This window comes from Brassica napus, chromosome C3 (genome assembly GCF_020379485.1).
Source record: "Brassica napus cultivar Da-Ae chromosome C3, Da-Ae, whole genome shotgun sequence".
Classification (NCBI taxonomy): domain Eukaryota; kingdom Viridiplantae; phylum Streptophyta; class Magnoliopsida; order Brassicales; family Brassicaceae; genus Brassica; species Brassica napus.
In genome coordinates this window covers 66,343,177-66,361,185 of record NC_063446.1, presented here as the reverse complement: position 1 = coordinate 66,361,185, position 18,009 = coordinate 66,343,177, and the positions used below count along the sequence as shown (strand labels likewise).

Below are 18,009 nucleotides of genomic sequence, written 5' to 3'. Positions count from 1 at the left end.
TATACGGACCAGTATAGAGAAGACCAAAATCTAGTTGGATCAGTGGATATGAAGGAACACATACCTTAGCCATTTAGAGTTAACAGCAATTCTGCCTAGCCTTTACGAGAATGGGACAGCTTCGTGTAAGAGAGTAGACGTCATGCACACTCTGATAGAGGATTGTACTGTCAATAAAGATTCAATGGAGGAAAAAAAAACCAAATTCTGCTCTGCACAAAAACAACAATAGTGCTTGGACGTAGGATCTGTCAGACCAAACAGCACTTTCAACAAGAACCGTCTCCTCTCTTATCTTCTCTTAAAAATCACTCAAAACAGCATCTTCTTCAATGTTTCTCTGGGTCTGGGCCAAGATCGGAACAGTTTTCAATGCTCTAGCCATCCAGGTACTGGAACAGAGGGTTTCTTAAAATTGCGTTGATACCACTTCAGATGGACTTAGCAAGAACTCTCTGAACAACACCACTCGAAGCGTTCTTTCTTTGGCTCAGACGTTATAGATCCACGTCAGATTCTTTCAGATATGAGATGGATTTAGACAGAGTTTGATGGAATTTGGCAAGATTAAATACTCAGTATGGTGGATATATCTTCATACAAGTACTATAAAGTTGAGATCATACCCTCAACAAGATCCTGGAGATAGTACGATGATCTACAAGATTATGCATTGTACTTGTGATATTAGCTCATGCTGAATTGCTGATTTCAACACTTATGTTTAAGAAGATCGTTGGAGATAATCAGAATCGTTGCCGTGGAAAACAAGGAAGTTGTTATTAGTAACATTTCACAAGGTGAAAACTAAATTATGTGACACCGCACATAAGATAATCAATTAATAGATTTGGTTAAGTCCAACAAAGCCATGAAAATTAGGAGGGATACAGTAGAAACAGAACCCACATGAATATTCAAATCTTAAAAAAGTCACAATCAAAAATAAGAAAATGATGTTAGAAGCAATCATTCAAACTTGCACACAGAGAATCACTTCCATCTTCAACGAGGCTCTAAATCAGTAATGGACGAGTCACTAACAGAATAACCAACAGATTTTCCTGTAGATCGACTTGATTCGAATCCCTCAGATACATTCTCAAGTTCGAGCCTGTTCCGCGGGAAAAAACTCGGTAGATTAGGCACTGGTAGAGTAATTGTGTTGCTAGTAAGCATCAAGATGATAGTTGATAACATTGGACGGTCTTCTGGATTGTCTTGAACACATAAAAGCGCAATATGGATGCATCTAGTGACTTCGTTACTCTGATTATTCCTTCTAATAGCCGGATCCAATAGCTCCAGTGGTGACCCGTTTCTCCAAAGCCTCCAAGCCTAAACACAAAATGAACATATCAGGAACAACCCTTTGTCATGATGTTAAATTGTTGGAAGATGTTGAGGACTTTATGCTCACATTGTTGACCAAGTTTCCAGCAGTACTAGTTTCATCCATCTGGTAGACGTTACTGTTTTTCTTTCCGCTTATAATCTCGAGAACTAAGACTCCAAAGCTGTAAACGTCAGATTTCATGGAGAATTGACCTTGCATTGCATACTCAGGAGACATGTAAGCGCTGAAAATACATACAAGTATGGTTAATATTCAACAGAAAAAAAAAACTGTATGTTTTCAGCAGTTATGAGCATAACTTACTAGGTTCCAGCAATTCTGTTGGTATTGCCTTGAGTTTGCTCTATTCCAAAGATGGTAGACAGTCCAAAATCTGAAATTTTTGGGACCATATCAGCATCCAAGAGGATGTTACTCGCTTTGAGGTCACGATGTATGATTGTGAGCTGTGAATCTTGATGAATATAAAGAATTCCTCTAGCAATCCCTCCAATGATCTTGTATCGTTGAGTCCAGTCTAGCCGTTGCTTCTCAGGGTCTGCACATTTCCATTTACCATCAATCAATCAGTTTTAAAGCTGAAGAAGAAATCTTCTAAGATACAATAAAAACTATTGAAGGAAACCATACCAAATAGAAAATAGTCAAGACTTTTGTTTGGGACAAACTCATAGATGAGAATCTTTTCTTTTCCTTCTAAACAGAATCCAAGAAGCCTAACTAGATTCCTATGTTGAAGTTTTGACACAAGAACAGCCTCGTTCCTGAACTCTCTTGTCCCTTGTCCTGACATTTTCGATAGTCGCTTCACAGCCACTTCCGTTCCAGTTGATAGTGTACCCTATATACCATTGAATCGCCGGTTATTTTTCATAGTGTATAGAAAAAGGAAAACAAAGACCTCCTTACCTTGTAAACCTCACCAAATCCACCTTCACCGAGCTTATTACTACTGGAAAAATTGTTTGTTGCAGCTTCAATGGTCTTAAAGTCGTATTGCGATGAATGTGTAGTTGAGATATCACTATCAGCTGCAAAAGAAAGGGTGTATTAGTTATGCTTCATGTTTCCAACAATAAGAGTTAAATAAACAAGAAACTAACTTTCAAACTGAGTTCTTTGGTATGAGTTTCTCCTCCGGCATAGAACATAACCAAGAACAAGCAGTATCAAGACGCCAAATACAGTTGCAACGGTAATGGCCACGATAATTCCAGTTGAGAGTCTTTTGCTATCTTCTCCTAAACATAGAGAAACAATGTCAAATATTTGGATTATCTTGGCAATCATTATTTTTTCAATGATTAGGAGATTGTGGGCCCGAAAGCCCTTACATCCCTTAGGACAAGACCCAAACTATTTTAAATGCATCCCCTTCCAACAAAAATCAGACCCCTACTAGCTACTAGATGATCCATGAGTTTTAGCCTGGCCATTAATTCAATCATTACTTTTTTCAGTTGGAAAACTTACCATTGTTGGTCGTATTGGCCTGGCCATCTGGAGGGTGTGGCACAGCTACAGGAGGAGGAGAAGCCGCCGTAAAATTAACAAATGAAGCCTTGGAGAACATATACAATTCCATGCGGAAATAGCAGCTTGGTCGAACAATACGAGTTCCTTGCTTCGTATTGCAGCATGGCTGGGAGTACTCACTTGCGCTCCGTCGCAAGCAAGTCTTACAATCATCGGAGGAAAGATCCAGCGTGCATTGCATCATCGCATATATATCTTGGAAAGGTGTCAAGGCTGCGGTATTAGCTGTGTAATGGCTATCATTAGATGATGCTGCATCAACCATACGAACAACTAAGTCTTCCCATATCTTCCTGAACTCTTCTAGATCCGAGGTTACATTTGCACCGTTGGTGATGCTAGCACGCGGACTTAGACCTAAAGATCCTAAGAAAGAAGTGTTGGAGTAGCGAACATGGCAAAGCGTCGGATCACCTGGCCATGAATACGCTTCTGTTTGGTTTGGACATCTCTCTAACAAACCATCAGAGGCGGTCTTGATACAGCCAGAACAGTCAACTGGATCTGATCCGGGCATGCACATCCCTGTTACGTAGACGCGGTTCGGTTCTTGTCCGATGGAGCCGTTGTAGAAGAGGCCCTTTTGAGCCGTGACGTTGGAAGGAAGAGAAGAGAGGATGAGACGGCGGTTTGCGTCGTAGGTGCCGTTGGGCGTGAAACCTCCATTGTTCTGACATGTTTGTGCTGAAACAGAAGCAGCACCGAAGCATATGAGGACAAAACAGAGGATTGGACACAAACTCATCAGCTTCTTTTTTTCTTTGCAAGATTAGTTTTGGAAAAGCAAAGTCTTCGTTCTTTAGTAGACACGCCTAACGCCCGCCTTTGTTCGTTTCTTAAACAACAAAAGGAAGTTTCTGTCCGAGTGTTCCTAACGTTGAATTCGTCAAAAGTCAAAGACAATAGTAATGTTGAAAATTCAAATGTGACCCATAATATTGACACAAATAATACTCTATAGAAGAAAAAGACATACGGAAAAGGACCACTAATGTGTCAGTGTCTGTCTTTGGTTTAATAAGTAAACCAGTTTTGGTTTATATATAGTTTACTTTTTTTGTTTAATAGTATTATGGATTACTGATATTTCTTACTTATATTCCATAAAACTATTACTGTTATTAAATAAATATGTTTACTGATTATTTAAATAGTAAAATAAAAAATAGATTATTTAAAAACAAAAATATCGCCATGTTATAATTAAATTTAAAGCCGATATCTAATCTTATAAAGTAAAATTCACAAAATATTTTAAAAGATAAATATATTTACGGTTTTTTGGTATAAAACCGAATAAACCAAAAACCGACGGTATATGAACCGAACCAAACCATGTTAAATATGGTTTTAATATGGTAGATATTTTTTATAAACGGAAACACCGAAAAACCAAAAAAACCGAACTGATATCCGGATTGAACACCCCAATACCATATAATCAAATAATATTAATGATAACTACATTTAGTATTGTATTTATCAAATTTAATTATATTAAATAATATTTTCATATTCTAATTCAATAATTTAAATATCTTATTTTAATATTTTGCATTAATAAATTGAAGTATGTTGTACACTGTATGAATATATGTCATTATATATATGTAATTCTTTTAATTTATAACTTATAAAACAGTCAGTAAATATATTAAATTATGTTATATATATTATTTACTGTAATAATTTAATAATGAATATGAATTATGTATATATAAATATTATAGGAATTTTATTTATTATTCGATAAATTAAAATGAATTAATATTCATATGTAATAAAATTAAAATAATTACGAATTTTTATTATTTAAAATAAATATTAAAAACAATAAATATCTATATTTTAAATAAAAAGATATTAAAATATATTGTTAAAATGCAATATTATAAAGGATACTCAATAATATCTTCTCATGTTATTTTGAAAATATTCAAATAATATGTTAAGATTCTGTGTATATTTAATAATAACTAAGTTTATTGTATGCAATAAAAACTAAATAAATGAAATAGTTCAACCTAGACTACTTGTAAATAGATAAATTTTGCTTCTGTTTTAATAGTATTGATATAGATGTACTTGCATAATAAATGTTATTATTATGATTAATTAGACATATACATGTATTAACTCTTGAATAATTAAATGTTACTATTATTAAGTAGATTATACATGGTTATATGAAAGTATAATTATAAATTAAAGGAATAATATATTTTCGAAATTATGCATATCTAATAATATTTTGATGAAATGAAAAGAGAATTAAATATGTGGTTAGAATTTTACTATGAAAAAAGTCATGACTTATATTTTAATAGTATATAGACTAGCTTTATTCAATGGTCAAGAACTCGTCAATCCCGAATTGAATCTGTAAAAAAACCAGAAATGAAAGTTAACATTAATTTATATTTTTTTGTCATATCTCTTAAAATATTTTATTGGTCAGGGATGTAGCGTTTAGCTTTTATTTTATTTAGAATTTGGTGAAGATTTTTGGACGTGAATTTAATTGAGAAAATTTCATGTTTACCACTTTCATGCTACTACTTTTCATCTTTACCACCACTAAATGAACATTTTTAAAAATATCTTCTTCATTAAGTGGCAAATGACTCTTATACCCATGTTCTCTATATATAATAAATCAATATTTAAATAAACTAAAAGTAAAAAAAAAAAATTAAAAAAAAAAAGATAAAATATTTTTTTTTTATGTTTTCGAATTATACTTCTTCAAATTCAAACTTTTTTATAAACATTTTTTTTTTGAATTTTATTTTCAATTTTCTTTTTGAAAATCGAAAATTATGCTTGAAACTATTTTTAAAAATAAAATTATATATTTTTAAGTATTTATTTATATATTTATTAAAATCCTAAATTTCATATTCCAAAAACCCTACCCCACCCCTCAACTCTAAACCCTAAGTCTAGATTAGTTAACACTAGGGGTATAAGTATCTTTTACCTTTTATTAAAAGTGATGGTAAAAGTGATTAGTGTAGATATGAAAAGTGGTACTATGAATGTGGTATTTGTGGCAATTTCCCAATTTAATTTTATTTTTGCTGCGAATTATTTCCAAAATTTTTCAAAGCACTAAATAAAATAATTAGAAAAAACTAATTTTCAAAGCTAATATATTTTATTTTCTAATTTTTTAGTTTTACATGATTGTTTCATAAAAAAACTTTAGAAAAAAAAATATATGTCCACAGACTCTACAGCCATCTCCAATCAACTCCAATATAAAACTGTGATCCTAACAAATTATAAAAAGAAGCTCAATTTAGTTGGGGTTAAAAAAATTAGTTGGGGGGTTTACCATAACTAAATTTAATTGGAAACTAATTTTTTTCCTGCACCATGTGAAGCAATAAACTTTTAAATTTAAATTATATTTAAAACTAAAATTTGTTATTATTTTAATTTTATTATTTTCTAACCAACATTGTAAAATGAATTTTGATTTAGTTTAACATAAAATCAAGATAAATTGAAAAAAAATCATTTATTTTAAATATAATTTAAAATAGATAATATATATTTTAAATTATAATCTGACATAGTTTTTTATATATTTTTGGATAAAATATATTAAATAAACTTGTATAAAATTAATAAAAATTTGATATAATTATCAAAATAAAACTAAACAGTATTTTTAAAATTTGTAGATATATAAAAGAAACTAATGATATTACAAAAAATTATAGTTTAAAAAAAATCATAATTTTTTTTGAATTTGGTAGTAAAATTGTATAATTATAAAAAAAGGAAATAAATAATATTTCAAAAATTTTAAAATATTCCTAATATGAACCTTGAGTCATCAAAGCCTTTCTGACTCGACCTGGCACGGTCGACCTATGCTACTCCTTTGGTTGAATGTGTAGGGATGGAGTACCTGCCAGGGAAGCCTGTCGTAGACGAATAATGAATAAAGGGTTATCTTGGATTCCGATTTGGAAGCTTGAATAGTGATAGATAAAACAACTCAACTAAGAGAGCAAAGCGTACCGACCTGCCATAGTCACAAGTATGTTTATAGTCGCACCCGGTGACGAGGAGTCTTAATCCCAATCTAATCGAATAAAGGCGCTAGCCAGTGTATTATAAGATAATGGAAGATGAAGAGAATGAAGCGGGGAGGACAATATAGACTGATTTCCTTTGCCCGACATGGCTAAAAAACTTTGAGATGATGATCGACCAGGTGATGTAGGGAGTATGGTTTTCGACGGAGCTGAGTGGGGCTTGTGCCTTTCCATTTAGAGCACTTAACAGGTGGTATAACTACTCCAAGGAGTGCTCTCCCGTGGCAGTACGGGGATTGTCGAGGGCCCGAGCTCCCCGTCCCGCATGGCCCTTATGGGCTGGGCCACACACGTGCTACAATGGCAATTACAATGGATAGATGACAGCGCCGAAGAACGCCGAGGAACGCCTTGCCGGAAGGCTCCACTTGTCGCATACTTCTTTAGCTGCACCGTCATCGCCGGCCGGACAAACCCTTCCTATCATTTTCATTTTATCTTGTGACTCATTCTCTTCTTTTTTTTCGTCTGTTTGTGTATCTTTCTTTCTCTCATGCTTTCCGTTTATTATATTATTTAATTTCATATTTGAATAGATTAACTTTAATGATGATATATATTTTATTATCACATTCTAAAAAATTATCAAAAATATAAGTCTTAATCAAATGTAATAATTTATATCATATTTTGTTATACGCCATGTCATCTTTATTTAGTTAAAATGATCGTAGATGTGTCCAAATCACTTTGTAAATAATGTTAAAGGGATTTTAACATCAAAAATCTTACAAAAAAAGACTGAAATAAGCAATTAGTTGTTCGAGTGGGAAAAGTCGTTGCACACTTGCACTACAGATCTAGTTAGGCATGGGCATAAAATCCGGAACCAGAAATCCGAACCGAACCCCAACCGAAAAATCCGACCCGAAACGTAAAAATACCCAAACGAGTCTTGTAGGGTGGTACAAAAAATATCTGAACCCGAAATGTTATTAACCGAACCCGAACGGATAACCCGAAAAATCCGAAATTAATAGTCAATATAAATATTTTGAAATATATATATAAGTATTCCAATTATTAAATTCAATATTTGTGGTAATATTATATATAATAATAAATATTAAAATTCTAATAAATGCTTTAAGTACACAATTAGTTATAAATAAGTATTTTATAATTTGCTCATTGAAATAAAAAGTCTACTCCTTATAAGGCAATACATATTGTTTACAAATGATGTTTGTTTTCATGCTTGATTTAACATTTTATTATTATTTTATCAATTTTATATGTGATAGATTAATTTTTATTTAATTTAGATGTTTTTCTTTATGTTTTACTTCAAAAAATTTATTTTTTACTTTGGTTATATCCGAACCGAACCAATATAACCCGAATCCGTACGATATATGATTACTTTATTGGTTTTATGATGCAATACAATTTTGAACCGAACCCGAAGTGTTATTATCCGAATCCGACTCATACTAATAAAATTTTAGTATGAGACCAAGAAGCGTAAACTCGAAAACCCGAATGCCAACGGGTACCCGAACGCCAACGGGTATCCGAACGCGGAGGCGTTAGATCTAGTGATCTACAGTACAGGTCGTATGGTATCAATAGTGGGCTTGTTTAGTGTTTTAGAGTTGGGCTTTAAATAGATTATAAAAGGATCTTAAGATTAGTTTCTTTTAATATTGGGCTGAAATGGTATTTCTCGGTTTCGTTCTCTCATCACTTTAGACTCTACTGCTCACGCTACTGGTTCATTGCTCCAAACTAGATATAACCAAAACTGGTATATTTGTCAAACCAAAGACAGACACATTGGTGGTCCTTCTCCGTATGTCTAGTTCTTTCATGGAGTATCATTTGTGTCAAGTTTCGGGGTCCACATTTGAAACTTCAACATTACTATTGACTTTGACTTTTGACAAGCTAACGAATACTAAGATTAATAACAATGGGGGTGTTGAATCAGTTTTTCAACTGTTGAATACCATAGGTATAGTTGAAAAATAAAAAAATCTCATGTGGATTCATCGTAGTTGAAAGTATTCAACATGTTGAATACTCATGAGTGGGGTCTATTTTTTCACTTTTCTTTTTTATCTTTATCTTAAATATTTAAGGTCATTTATTATGTAACAAATTATATTTTTTTGTAAAAAAAATTTCTATTTTTTTTAACACTGATTTATTATGGCATTACAATTATGAGAAAGATTAAATAGACGATTTGACAACCGGTAATACTATTTGCCTTATGAAGATCTACGTCTAAGTGCATTACTTGAGCCGTCCTATGAAGATCCACGGCTGGCTGGATTTACTTGCACCATGTTGAAGATCCCTTGTAAGCTTTTCTCCCGTAGTCTGCAGTGATAAATCGTTTTCTATAGGACTTGAAACCTGGATTTCTTGTAATCTGCAATAAATTGTATAGTCTGGGATTCGAACCCCAGACCTGGGTGTAAAATCCTTTAAACCTTAACCATTAGGCTACATTCCACAAAAAACAAAAACAAAAAAATAGTTTTCTATTAAAAATTATAATCTTTTGTGTTTTATAAATAGAAATTTGTTTTATTTGATTTGGATAAAGAAAAAAATATTTATTTTTATTAAATAAGTGTTAGATTAAATGGTGGGGTAGAGTGTGTAAGTTTATTAAACAAAATTATGGTAAAAAAAATACCAAAAGTGTGTTGAAATAATATGTGGAAAAGAAAAAAATGATGTGTCTGTTATAAATCATATTGTGGATGTCCATAACCGGCCCGGTTCATAACCGGCCCAATGCTAGAGAGAGAGAGAGAGTCGACCGTGAGGAGAGAGAGAGAGAGAATCGGCATCTTGCATTTTCCTTATTAGATTATGATTTATACTCTTTCCATATTTGTATTTCCTTTATTTAATCTTTCCATTATTCTGTGACGGTGTAATTCCCTATATATAAAGGGCTCCTTATGTTTATGAATAATACATAAATATATATTATATTCTCTAGCTTCACAACACGTTATCAGCACGATAGAATCTAAATCCCTAAGCTAAAACAAACCGCCTGAAACCCTAACCCAAATTGGCGAACATCCTTACCGGCGAACCATCCTAATCCCGATCGCGAAACCTTACATCCCGATCCTTGTTTGCAATCTTTTCCCGATCAGCTTCAGCTCAAGGCGTTCCTGGTCCTAGCTCAGACGATCTCGGCTTGTTCAACCTCAGCTCGCAAACAAGATGATCTCAGACAGTGATATTCCGTATTTTTAACGGTTTTAAACTCGTTTTGGAGCAATTAAATGGCCGGTTTTAATTAATGTTTTGGTCTATTTGATGCGTTTTGGTGTTCTTAAGTGTAATATGCAGGTTACTAGATAGCTTGAAAGAAAAGAACGCATTCGGGATTTATTCAGAAGCAAGATGGACCGAACAATGGACCGAACGAGAAGTATTGATCGCACAGAGCCACAGATCGACCGATCTGGTCAATGTGGATCGACCGATCCACGGTTTCAGCAACAGATCGACTGATCCGGTCCATGTGGATCGACCGATCCCACGCTCTACGGGCTCCACACGCACAAACGAGCTTTTCACTCCTTTTTACCCACTCCCCTCAATAATTGACAAAAGAACTCGACCTTTGGGACTCAGAAAAGACCAGAGACGACCAAGAAGGAGATTTACAAGTTCTTGAGAGAGATTTGAGAGTTTTGTGATTATTTTGTGTGATTTGTGAAGATTTGTGAAGGAGTTCATCTCAAAACCATTTGGAGAAGATCTTCTGAACCTTTACTCTGTTTTAATACAATCTTATCATGTTTTCTTCATCAAAATCGTTTTGTTCTTGCTTAGTTATGTGTGAGTAGTCATCTAGTTGGGTTTAGGGGTTCTCATAGGGGATTTCTTGATGTTTTGATTCATAAAACGTGTGTAGACTAAGGGATTACGTTTTGGTTCTTCATCTAATGGATTTCTTACTGCTTGAACTGAATTGATCACTTAGTTCATGATATTAGATTGTTTGATGCACCGAAAGTGATTGTTTGAACTTCCGAAAATACTTTAGATGAGCAAAGTGTCCTTAACCCTCGGAAGTTGATGTTATTGCGCTTTGTGAACATATTGAACCTGTTCTTAATGCTTGTTTAGAAATTGAAACTCAGCGGAAGTTAGTGTGGAGATTTCTATAACAATGAGAATTAGCGCTACGGAAGTAGGTTAATTCTAATATCGTGTTTAAGTTCTAGACGGTTCTTAATATATCCCTGTGTCTGGTATTAATTGTATCTTGATTAAAAAGAAATCCATGAGAATTCCCATTGCCCAACGTTTGTTTTAAAATAGTTTTCAAATCATTTAAATCATCTTTTTACAGCTTGTTTATGCTTTGTGACACTAGAGAAAATTAAATAAAAACCATAAAAATTATATCTTGATTCGCTATAGCTATTAACTTGTCTGCAACTCTACGTGTGATCATCGGTCCCTGTGGATTCGATCCCGTATTACTACTGCGTACTTTACTGTGCACTTGCAGTTAGATAATCGGGTTAAAACTCGACACATCAGACAGCTCGCGGACAGCTCGCGACCCGATCAGCACGTTGGACAGCTCGCGTTCCCGATCTCAGCAATCAGACAGCTCGCGACAACATCAGCTCGCGTTCCGATCAGTTCCAACTCGCGGTTCATCTCTTTGGTGGTCCATTCAACCCTCCTTGAGGTTAAGGTAATTCAAAACCTTAAAGAGAGCCCATAATCGAATTTGATTGTTTGATAAGAATCGAAACCATAAAAACTACAAACCCTAATAGTATGATCTAATGTTGAAATCAAAACCATAGGGTAATAGATCAAAACCCCAATGAGTAAATCGAAGCTCATAATCATAAGTTCGATACCCCAAACCCTAATCGAGATTGATTGTTTGATCAATTAAAATTGAAACCTTAATGGTTTTGAATCTCAAAACCCCAATGATCTAAGATCAAAATCGAAACCCTAATATCCATGATCCTAGCCGCATACATGCTTATTGCATGAATGCATGAAATCAATTTTATTTAAAACCCTAATACTAAAACACATTCGATTTTATAAACCATAATTCGAAATCAAATTGATTGATTGAATGAATTAAAATTGAAACCCTAATCTAATGCTTTGAATCGAAATTGATTGTTTGAATGATTGTATGTTTGGATATAGTATGCTAGCCTTGATTAATTAAAACCGTATTGAACTTGATCACATAGAAATCGATTGCTAGGATTGATAATCCCATTCTTGAATTTGGTTGTTTGAATTGATAAAACCGATTGAATGATTTTCAAATTGAAGTCGTATTGATTGTTTGATCGAAACCCTAATGTCTTGAAATTAAAATTGAATACTAACTTGTTTAATTGATTAAAACCGAATGCTTGAATTGAAATAGAAATCGCTTGCTAGGTTAAATGATTTATGCATTCTCATCTTGATAATGATCCGACTAGTATTGATAGTTTTCATACATTCTCGAATGAACCCTAATTGTTGCAATGCTCGACTGTTTGATTGCAATTACACATTGAACTCTTAGAAAACCGTTTGCTAAGATTGAAAACAAATAACCATTGTATTGATTGCATTGAAACCGTTTGCTAAGATTGTAGCTGTGCGGCTTGTTTGCATCATGCATAGTACGAACTGATTGCATATAGAATCTGAATGCTAAGATTGAACATGTATGCATCATATACGAATGACCTATTTGCATCATACCTAGAATCCGGATTGCTTGAGCATATTGATTGCATTCGCTTGAACACTTTTAAATCTAAATTATGAAACATATGATTTCAGATGTCGAAAATCAACAACTTGGATTTTGCTGCCCTAAGTCTCTCTGGAGATAATTACTTGCAATGGGCACTTGATGCTAAGATCATCTTAAAATCCAAGGGACTCGGTGAATGTATCACCGAGGGCAATAATGCAAGTGAGAAAGATAGACACAGTGCGATATTAATTATACGCCATCATCTTATTGAGAATCTCAAAGATCAATATTTGACTATTGAGAATCCTCTAGACCTTTGGACAGAGTTGAAAACGAGATATGATCATCAGAGAACGGTGTTATTACCAAAGGCTATGTATGATTGGAGGAATCTCAGAATCCAGCACTTCAAGTCTGTGGACGAGTATAACTCAGCCCAGTTTAAAATAGTTTCAAAATTGAAACTGTGTGGTGAGGATATAACGAATAAGGATATGCTTGAGAAAACCTTTTCCACCTTCCACACAAGCAATGTGTTGTTACAACAACAGTACTGTGATAAGGGCTTCACAACTTATGCTAATATGATCTCTTGTCTCTTGCTCACTGAGCAGAACAATGAACTGTTGATGAGAAACATTGAATTGAGACCTCCTGGAACAAACCCATTACCTGAAGCACATGCGACCGTAGAGGCTAAGAAAGAGTTGAACCATGTTCAGAGTGATAGCCAACACAACCGTGGTCGTGGAAAATGGCATAGACGTGGTTGTCGAGACTGAAACTCGTTTGGTCGAGGCCAAGGAAACTCATATGGTCGTGGCTCCTATGGAGGCCGTGGACATGGCCGAGGCCGTGGTACATCTTTCAAGCCACAAAACTCGACCAAATCTGTGTGCCATAGATGTGGTATGGAGAATCATTGGGCTAAGACATGTAGGACTCCCAAACATCTCGTTGACCTCTGCCAAGAGAGTTTGAAAGGGAAGAATCCTGAAGCTCATATGACTTATCAAGATGGTGAAGATGATTTCAATCATGAACGAGACAATCTTATGGATTATGAAACTTCAGATTGTTTAAAAGAATGAAGTTGAATTCGACATCTATGTTTTCGTGTTCTTTGCTTTATGTTTTCTATGTTTTGATTGCTTTGAACTTATTTTATTAATGAATGAAAGTTTTTATATGAAGTCTCTAAAGTATCATTCAGGGTATAGCCAGTCTCATAGAGGGCTATGGCCAGGCTAACATCCTGTTGCCTAAGGGTACGCATCTAGAGAAATATGATGCATTTTATTCACCCAGCTCTAAGAGAAGCCTATTGAGCTTTAAAGACATTCGAATGAATGGTTTTCATATTGAGACTAAGAGCGAAGGAAACAAAGAGTTCCTTTAGATCATAGAGATCGGACAAGGCTATAAGAAAGTCCTAGAGTCTATACATGCGCTCTCTACTGGCCTTTTACTATGCTAAGGTCGGAATGATAGAGGCCAATGATGGTGAGTTCACGTCCCAAGCGTTTAATGATTACTGTATGTCCATGGGGGTAAGTGTGGAACACTCCATGGCACATGTACATACACAGAACGGCTTGGCCAAATCATTCATAAAACGAATTCAACTAATAGCTAGACCATTGCTTATGAGGTCTAAGCTTCCGGCCACAGTTTGGGGACACGCGGTCTTGCACACGGCCGAACTGATTCGTATCAGACCGTCTAGTGAACATAAATATTCCCCATCACAATTGCTTACGGGTCATGATCCAGACATATCCCATCTTAAGACATTTGGATGTGCCGTCTATGTACCAATTGCTCCACCACAAAGAACAAAGATGGGACCTCAAAGGAGGATGGAGATATATGTTGGATATGATTCTCCCACGATTATAAAATACCTTGAGCCAACTACGGGTGATTTATTTAACGCTAGGTATGTGGATTGTCACTTTAATGAATCTGAACATCCAACATTAGGGGGAGATAGCAGTAAACTGGTAAAAAAAAGATTACATGGAATCAAACATCCTTATCTTGGCAAGATCCTCGGGCTCAGGAATGTGATTTAGAAGTCCAAAAGATTATACATTTACAAAAGCTAGCTAATCAATTGCCAAATTCCTTTGTTGACCCGAAAAGAGTGACTAAATCATATATACCAGCTGCTAATGCACCAATCAGAATTGATGTTCAAGAGGAACACAATCAAGTTACTACAGAGTCTAGACAACGTTTGAAACGTGGTAGACCAATAGGTTCCAAAGATAAGAACCCTCCAAAAACTAAGAAAGGTGCAGAGAATGAAACCGAGGTTGTTGAAACCCTAGACACGACCGCGACTGTTCCTAAATCCCGGGACTTAACCGCGGCCGATCCCAAAACCCTAATAGCGATCGCGGCCGATCATGAATGCTTAGATGCGGCCGGCCCTGATGTATCTAATACTGATTCTTGTGATGCCAAGATTCAAGGTACTGAAGGTCCTGATAATAATGAGATCTCAATAAACTATGTCTTGTCTGGGATACAATGGAACAGAAAGAATGTCGACATTGATGATATATTTGCATACAAGGTAGCACTTGAACTTATGGATTTGAATGAGGATCATGAACCCACGTCTATTTATGAGTGCACTCAACGATCAGATTGGATTAAAGAAGAGAGATGTCTTTGGACCAATAGTCCGGACACCATATGATGTTAAACCAGTCGGCTATAAGTGGGTCTTTGTGAGGAAAATAAATCAACATGGAAAGGTCCTGAGATATAAAGCACGGCTTATTGCACAAGGATTCTCAAAGAGACCAGGAATCGATTATGAGGAGACATACTCCCCTGTGGTGGATGCTACTACTTTTAGATTTCTGATAAGTCTGGCTATAAGAGAGAAATTAGACTTGCGGTTAATGGATGTTGTAACTGCATACTTATATGGGCCACTGGATAATGAGGTTTATATGAAAGTACCAGAGGGTATAGAGTTAAAAAACAAATCGAGTACTCGAGAACAACACTGTATAAAGTTGAATAAGTCACTTTATAGATTGAAACAATCATGCCGAATGGGATACAATAGGTTAAGTGAGTACCTAGAGAGAGAAAGATACAAGAATGGTCCGATCAGCCCTTGTATCTTTATAAAGAAATTCGGCCAGAGCTTTGTGATTATAGCAGTGTATGTTGATGATTTAAATATCCTAGGAACCTCTGGAGAGATTTCCCAAACAGTTGAATATCTTAAGAAAGAATTCGAGATGAAAGATCTTGGAAAAAAAACAAATTTTTGTTTGGGATTACAGCTTGAGTACATAAGAGATGAAATCCTTGTGCATCAAATGGCATATACAGAAAAGTACTCAAGAGATTCAACATGGCTGAGTCTCACCCATTATCTAGCCCCATGGTCGTGTGGTCCCTCGTCCTGAACACTGATCCATTTCGTCCTAAGATGGACGATAAAGATGTCCTTGGTCCCGAAGTGCCATATCTCAGTGCCATAGGAGCTTTGATATATCTTGCTAGTCACACGACCAGATATATGTTTTGCCGTGAATCTATTGTCTAGATTAAGCTCTTGTCCAACCCAAAGGCACTGGAACGGGATTAAACATGTTCTTCGTTACCTGCAAGGAACGATAGACTTGAGTTTATTTTATACTAACCAAAGCAAAGAAGATTTTGTTGATTTTGCTTATGCAAGTTATCTTTCGGATCCACACAATGCTCGATCACAGACAGGCTATGTTTTCACATATGGTGGAACGACCATATCATGGCGTTCCATAAAGCAGACGATCGCGGTCACACCTTCAAACCATTCGGAGATCTTGGCCGTTCATGAGGCCAGCCGCGAGTTGTTCAGAATAGGGGGAGTAATACGTGTTGTACTCTTTTTCCTTCACCATGGTTTTGTCCCACTCGGTTTTCCTGGTAAGATTTTAATGAGACAACATCTAAAGTGTATTACAATCCCTGTATGGTTATGGCATCCAAGGGGAAGTGTTATAAATCATATTGTGGATGTCCATAACCGGCCCAATGCTAGAGAGAGAGAGTCGACCGTGAGGAGAGAGAGAGAGAGAATCGGCATCTTGCATTTTCCTTATTAGATTATGATTTGTATTCTTTCCATATTTGTATTTCCTTTATTTAGTCTTTCATTTATTTAGTCACGGTGTAATTCTCTATATATAAAGGGCTCCTTATGTCTATGAATAATACAGAAACATAGATTCTATTCTCTAGTTTCACAACAGTGTCATGTTTTTTTTTTTAAAAGCAACAGTGCCATGTTAAAAGTTATAAATTAGGGTGTTGAATCATTTTTCCATTGTACATAGTCTTATAAATATTGGGAGGGAAACTTCGGTTTGGTATATAAGAAACGAACAGTTACAGAGGTTTTTGCTTTTGCAATATCATCTTACAAAGAAAATATCAAGCTCATGAGTTTGTGTTCAATCCTCTGTTTTGTTCTCATAAGCTTCCATGTTGCTTCGGTTTCAGCACTAGTATGTTGGAACAATAGGGTTTTCACGCCCAACGATACCTACGACGCAAACCGCCGTCTCATCCTCTCTTATCTCCCTTCCAACGTCACGGCTCAAAATGGTCTCAACTACAACAGCTCCATCGGACAAGAACCGAACCGTATTTACGCAACAGGGATGTGCATACCAGGATCAGATCTAGTTGAGTGCTCTGAATGTATCAGAACCACTTCTGATGCTTTGATTCAAAGATGTCAAAACCGAACAGAAGCGTATGCATGGCCACATGATCCCACGCTTTGCTATGTGCGCTACTCCAACACTTCTTTCTTAGGATCTTTAGATCTTAATCCGCGTGCTAATCTCACCAACGGTGCAAATGTAACCTCAGATCTGACAGAGTTCAGGAAGATATGGGAAGACTTAGCTGTTCGTATGATTGATGCAGCATCCACATCCAACAGCACACCATCCTCTAGTGATAACTATTACACAGCTAATACCGCAGCCTTGAATCCTTTCCAGGAAATCTATGCATTGATGCAATGCACGCCGGATCTTTCCTCTAGTGATTGTAAGACTTGCCTCCGAGAGAGCGTACGTCACTACAGGGACCGGCGATGCTGTAATACGAGGCAAGGGACCCGTGTCTGGCGGCCAAGCTGTTATTTCCGGATGGAGATGTATACGTTCTCTAAGGCTTCTTTTGTTAATTTTTCGTCGGCTTCTCCTCCTCCTCATGCAGATGATCAGGGCAGCAAGATCAACAATGGTAAGTTTTCTAATTGA

General features: G+C 35.5%; 2 protein-coding genes across 2 annotated transcripts; one reads left to right on the top strand and one right to left on the bottom strand.

Annotated features, from left to right (window-relative positions):
- Positions 1–801: 801 nt before the first annotated feature.
- Positions 802–3,711, bottom strand: LOC106405905 (cysteine-rich receptor-like protein kinase 11). The gene is made up of 7 exons (XM_013846462.3): positions 2,831–3,711; positions 2,461–2,598; positions 2,267–2,388; positions 1,988–2,198; positions 1,661–1,895; positions 1,421–1,580; positions 802–1,338 (listed from the first exon to the last, which is right to left on the bottom strand). The coding sequence occupies exons 1-7, from the start codon at positions 3,636–3,638 to the stop codon at positions 1,006–1,008; spliced, it is 2,007 nt and encodes a 668-aa protein (XP_013701916.1). The 5' UTR covers positions 3,639–3,711; the 3' UTR covers positions 802–1,005.
- A 9,724-nt stretch (positions 3,712–13,435) lies between these two features.
- Positions 13,436–18,009, top strand: LOC111198264 (cysteine-rich receptor-like protein kinase 11). Its single transcript, XM_048749919.1, has 3 exons — positions 13,436–13,579; positions 13,935–13,989; positions 17,237–18,009. Exons 1-3 carry the CDS (start codon positions 13,436–13,438, stop codon positions 18,007–18,009), a joined length of 972 nt encoding a protein of 323 aa, XP_048605876.1.

What these genes read in the sequence shown, in the direction of transcription:
- LOC111198264 (XM_048749919.1), top strand. Translation starts at nt 13,436, where the DNA reads ATGTTCAGAGTGATAGCCAACACAACCGTGGTCGTGGAAAATGGCATA. An exon ending in TGGACATGGCCGAGGCCGTG is followed by an intron (nt 13,580 to 13,934) that starts GTACATCTTTCA and finishes AGTATCATTCAG; the next exon opens with GGTATAGCCAGTCTCATAGA. An exon ending in TAACATCCTGTTGCCTAAGG is followed by an intron (nt 13,990 to 17,236) that starts GTACGCATCTAG and finishes CTTCGGTTTCAG; the next exon opens with CACTAGTATGTTGGAACAAT.
- LOC106405905 (XM_013846462.3), bottom strand. Translation starts at nt 3,638, where the DNA reads ATGAGTTTGTGTCCAATCCTCTGTTTTGTCCTCATATGCTTCGGTGCT. An exon ending in CCAAAGAACTCAGTTTGAAA is followed by an intron (nt 2,389 to 2,460) that starts GTTAGTTTCTTG and finishes TTTCTTTTGCAG; the next exon opens with CTGATAGTGATATCTCAACT. An exon ending in AACAGAATTGCTGGAACCTA is followed by an intron (nt 1,581 to 1,660) that starts GTAAGTTATGCT and finishes ATGTATTTTCAG; the next exon opens with CGCTTACATGTCTCCTGAGT.